This window comes from Callospermophilus lateralis, chromosome Y, assembly GCF_048772815.1.
Source record: "Callospermophilus lateralis isolate mCalLat2 chromosome Y, mCalLat2.hap1, whole genome shotgun sequence".
Lineage (NCBI taxonomy): Eukaryota > Metazoa > Chordata > Mammalia > Rodentia > Sciuridae > Callospermophilus > Callospermophilus lateralis.
The window spans coordinates 5,576,674-5,582,375 of NC_135326.1; the positions used below are offsets into that span (position 1 = coordinate 5,576,674).

Sequence of the window (5,702 nt, forward strand, 5' to 3'; positions counted from 1 at the left end):
AACGTGGGTCCAATCACTTCAGAACGTCCAAATCTTTATGCGTTAAACCCGTTCACATACCGTATTGTGAAATCAAAGTTTAAAAATGAGATAATAACAAAAGTTAAGGTGAACGGGGCCTTCCTTAGCGGGAGAAAGGAATTCCATACGGAATCTGAACGTAAGAAAGTCACAGTGTAAACTAAGAAAAGGGAACATCGGCTTAGGTCTGCGTAGCCAAAATTACCCGCTAGTCACTCAGGTTTGTGCGGTGCTTCGGTGCTCGGGCCGGGCTCCAGCAGTCGGAGCTTCAGCCCGCTGACTGGTGTCAGTAAGTGGGGCTATGAATGGTTTCGCTGGTTTTGCTTTCATCAGTGCAGGTTTTCTGAACTGCGCTCTGGCTGCCCAAGGTTATGCAGCCTCGCGTCCACAGACGCCTGGCTGCACAGTTTTAATGGAGGCTCTTCGGGCAGCGAACTGCTGCCAGTCTTCTGTTGCGTCTTAACCTTCCTGCGAGGCCGATATTTGTAGTTCGGGTATTTCTCTCTGTGCATGGCCTGTAGTCTCTGTGCCTCTTGGAAGAATGGCCATTTTTCGGCTTCTGTAAGCGTTTTCCACCGGTATCCCAGCAGCTTGCTAATCTCTGAATTTCGCATGCTGGGGTTCTCCAGAGCCATCTTGCGCCGCTGGTCGCGAGACCATACCATGAAAGCATTCAAGGGTCTCTTGACCCGGCCCTGGGTCCCTTTAAGGTTGCCTCCTGTTTCACACTGATCATTTGAGCTAGAGTGGTCGATCCCAAGGAAGGAAGAGTTTTTTCCGAAGTCGAGGCCATCCTGTTGCTGCTGGGCTGGACTGTAATCGCTGGGGTTCAGTACTGTGAACATAGCGGAAGAATATGATGGTAGGCTTGAAGACGCACAGGGCAGGACCAGAAGGGAGGGGAGGAGAGGGAAGGACATAATCCAAGGAGTAAGACTTCGAAAACGTGCTTCACTGTTCAAAAATGTATTGCTATCAGAGCCTTGCTACCTTGCCATTTGTAATGAAAAGTTCATTTCTCCTCCCACAAGACCTCTCCCAACCCCCAACCACGCCTCAAACAACCTACCCGCCAGCGCGTCTATCAGCCCACCTACTCTCAATCAAAACATCATAACACAGAAACTCGGTGACAGTAGCCTACTGCCAGTCCCGCACTCTAAAGGCTCTACTATTCGCATTAATGGGGAGGAGGGGAGAATAAAGCAAAACCTTGCTATCTGAGAACTCATTGGGCACAGCTCCTGGCTGAGGGATATGAATGTATTATTCGTATCAATATGAGGGAATGTTATCTTCAAAAACTCATAGCTCAGAGCTTGAGGAGAACCTACTTCTGTTAGGCACACACCACTGGATATTGAATTTAGAGTATTCTCCCCCCACCCACGTCCATCTGTGCAATTGAAAACGTTATGTGAATTTGCGGCTGGCAAATACTTTAGAATTCCATTTCCTTATCTAGGCTAACAAGTATCAGAATACTCACAAATAATTAGCGCTCAGTAAGGATTGACTTCAGGGACAACGAATACTGAACTTTCTGAATTTCTGAACGTTTCTTTAAGTAAAAGAAAAACAGGGCCCAGCGGGCTGCCACACGCCAGGAAAAATGTAGAACGTCTCCTTGAGACAGAAGACGTTCTCAGCAACTTAATCAGGCCCTAAGTGAACTTGGTGAAAACCCCTTCTCAAAAAAGAAAAGGAAAAAAAAAAGGGGGGGAGGGGGGGCCGGCGGCGGGGTGAGTGGGGATGGAGCTCCTTGGGGAGTGCTGCAGGTTCTATTCCAAGAAAACAAAGGAAAGAAAAAAAAAAAAAAAAGCAGATAACCTTGAAACTCACTCAAAACGGTTCCAGTGAAGTGACATACCATTAAACAGGGACTCATTTTGTCCCTTTGTGGTAAACTGTTGCATATTCCCCCTCTCTGGTGGTGGGGATTGAAATTCGGGTTGCTATGTACTAGGCAAGTGCCCTCTCACTGAGCCACCTCCCCAGACCCAATACTATGCTTTTAAGGTTACTGGGTTCAGTTTCATATAACTAGCGATTTGGAAAAACATCTGTCATAGATCCGAACTAATTTTCCATCCATAGCTCTCCCTATCCCTGACTGAGAGCCACAAGTGATCATCTTTTACATTTTTCTTCAACCTACTTCAAAATTAAAAGGCTACGGTTTACTAAATAAGAACCGACTTCTTTTGATGTTAAAGTTGGAGTTGAGGAAACGGTCATAATAGATCAGAGATGAAATAAAATAGTATTAGGGGACAGACAGGTGTGAATAGAGGAACCATGAGTTGAAAGGAATATTCTCTAAAATGGAACTTCTCTGCTGAGTCCTACGTGCTTGTGTGTGAGTGTGTGTGTGTGTCTGTGTCTCTCTGTGTGTGTGTGGAGGGGGGGGGGAGAGAAAGAGAGAGAGCCAGCAAGATATTATCATTTTCCACATTGTCAGCCTTTAAACACACCAGACTCTCCTTATTACCTTCCAAAAGTACGTTTGAAACCCCTTCCCAGATTCACTCCCACCCACCCACCCATACACACAATGTGTGTGTATGTGTGTGTATGTGTGTGTGTGTGTGTGTGTGTGTATATACACACACACACACATATATGTCCGTGACACATTATTGATGACAGGTCATTTTATCCAATTATAAAATATTAAATGACATAAATAAATCCACAGCTAAATTTGTTATTTCTCTATAAATCTGAAAGAGACTACCATTACAGACTACCATTACACCAGCTTGGTAAAATGCTATTGTGAACTTTATATTTTAAAGACTTGTAGAGTTGGAGGACATGAATACATCTAATGTATAAAGAAGTCAATTACAATGATGTTCTTATATTGACCAAGTTTAACTTTTAAAGAAATATTTAGAATCTGTAGTGTAGTATATAATAAGCTAAAACAATATTGTATATTTAACCAGACTTGTAAAAACCCTATCTCCTTTAGGACTGGTTCTCCTAAATAGTACTGGTTCTCCTAACCCACACAAGTCATTATCTTGATAGATAAGAGATGATCAGTGTTTTAACACATCCCAGTTACTTCAACACATTCAGAGTTAAATTGTGGTTTTTATCAGTATATTAATATTTGACCTTAACACATATATTAACACAACATACAGCATACCTGAAATAACTTTGTGCTTACTATATCCAAATTAGTCACACCCAACTCTTTTGAGATTACCCTTCACAAGCCTTATAACTTGTTTACATTACCATACAAAAGACTTTCTCATCTGGAAACATTTGCCTTTCTTTTCTTTCTATTTTTTCCATACAATAATATATTTCTTGTATCTCTTTCCTAGTTGCTGGCCCTATCTTAAGTTTAGATTCTAAACAATCCTTATGAGATGTCTGAGGTTAGACAAATTACTCCATTTTAATAAGGTGAAATACTTTTGGCTTTTTACAGTATTTTAATCAAGAGACAACTGAAATATCTTACTCTTTGCATATAGAATTACATATGTTAGAGTTTTAACTCACAGTAGTCTTGTTTTTACTAAAGGTCCAGAAACAAAAAATCTTAATTTTTTTTCCATTTAGCAATGTATAAAAACACATTTGATAAATTTCAATATATATTAACTTCTGGGATTCAAAAAATCAATAGTATTTGAATTTACATTTAGCAATAATGTATTAGTATTTGAACTTTGCAAACTAATTGATGCCCCCTTTAACCTACACATTTATGAAGATTAATACCATTTACATTAAATCTAATTTACTGATTTTTAGCTGTTTAACTTTAGGTTGCCCATGGAAACCAAGATATCAGACAACTGTAATTAACAATATAAGCCATCTTTTCTTTGTTGAAGAAGAATCCTAGAAGCAATGGACATTACCCTTTAAATATTTCACAGAGACCAACACTCTATTAATTGCCTGACCACCTAGAAAACTGTGTGGGTTAGTAAGATATCTTAACTGTTATCTGGTTGGTTGGTTGATTGATTTTTGGTACCAGGGATTAAACCAGAAGTGCTTCATCACTGAAACACATCTCCACTCCTTTTCACTTTTGTTTAGAGACAGGGTCTTGCTAAATTGCCTGGGGCTTCCCTAAATTGCTAAGTCTGGCTTTGAACTTAGGATCTTCATGCCTCAGCCTCCCAAACTGCTGAGATTATAGGTATGCACCAAATAAGCCTGGCCTGCTTAACCAATTTAAAACAAACTTTTTCTTAAAGGTTTAAGTCACATGAACTCAGAGGTATTTAGATCCATTCATCATTATTTGTTTTGTTTTGTTGTTTGTTTAATTTTAATATCCATATGCCAATTTTGGTTTCATGTAAATGGTACAGAAACAAAAATACATATGTTAACACAATATACAATACACAAGTGTGCACAAATATACATAAAGACCAGCAGGAAACAAAGAATTTAGAGCTTTGTATTGAATACTTGATCTCTGAATAAAGACAGCAGGAAAAATGGATAGAAGGTTTAAAACAAAACAAAACAAACCCAACAACTACAGTTGGCCAAAACAAGACTGATTTGGGAAATAGATATATAACTAACTTAGCTATGTTTTAATCTACCACAACGACCATGAGCTCAAAAAATAGAGACTTTGCAGGGAGGGGGGATTGGGATGGACTCATCCACAATTACTCTAGTAAAGGAGAACGCAAAACATCTATATCAGACCAGAGTGAACTTTTTGGACCAGATTAGTTAGTCTAGCTATTTAAAGAATATGGGAGCCCACAAGTTCCTCAGGGGGGGAAAAAAATTTTTTTTTTTTTTCAAGTGAAGGAAGATTTGTAAATAGAGGATCCATTTTAATTTTCTTTCCCTGTGCTCATCTAAAGAGAAGTGGAAACCTCACAGGAAGCAATTCATCTCCTAATGTCCCCAAGCTTATCCTGTCAGCTTCCTGAAGCTGATTCAGGGTGATCCCAGCTGCATAATTCCCATAATAGAACGTAGACCTTGTAAGCATCCTCAAAATGTGCAGAACCTAGTACAGCTGGCCTTTCCAGATACTCTCTATCTTTCTCTCCTGTTCTCCAATATTTAGGGAGGAACTTACTGAGAACACAATCCCAGAGCACAGGAACAATAAAACAGCCATTTACATCCCACAGCAGGTTGGGTTTAAAAGTGACACTGTTTTCCTCTGGTCTTGAACTGCTTTTGGACAATTGTTTATGAAATTGTTACTTTGTTCCAGATGCAAGCTTTGGAGACATGGAGATTGTTGGGTAGAACTTGACCTAGGCAATGCTGCCTTGAAACATATCTTTCATTTTAGAACCAGAGTCATCAAAAGGTTACTCTGACTCAGCCTGACTAAACCCCTGACAATACTTCACTTATAGGCAAAGCATCCCAAACACTACATTCAGTCTCAGATAACGTAAATTGTTATCTGAGACTAAAATCCACACCACAGGATTCTTCTCTGAAAACCCCATAGTCATAGCCTAATTCCTTCATCCTCACTCCCCTACCGGTAAGCCTAGAGTGCTTGCCTAACACTCACCGGGCTCTAGGATCAATTCCTAGCACCACCAAAAACCAAAACAAAAACAAAAAAAAAAAAAAAAAAAAAAAAAAAAAAACAACAACAACAACAAAAACAAAAACAAAATGAAATCTTTTGGTCTTTATTAGAATGTGCT

General features: G+C 39.6%; 1 protein-coding gene across 1 annotated transcript; it reads right to left on the reverse strand.

Annotated features, from left to right (window-relative positions):
* Window positions 1-350: 350 nt before the first annotated feature.
* LOC143639831 (sex-determining region Y protein-like) lies at window positions 351-881 on the reverse strand. Its single transcript, XM_077107875.1, has one exon. The coding sequence runs from the start codon at window positions 864-866 to the stop codon at window positions 351-353; it is 516 nt and encodes a 171-aa protein (XP_076963990.1). The 5' UTR covers window positions 867-881.
* Window positions 882-5,702: the final 4,821 nt, after the last annotated feature.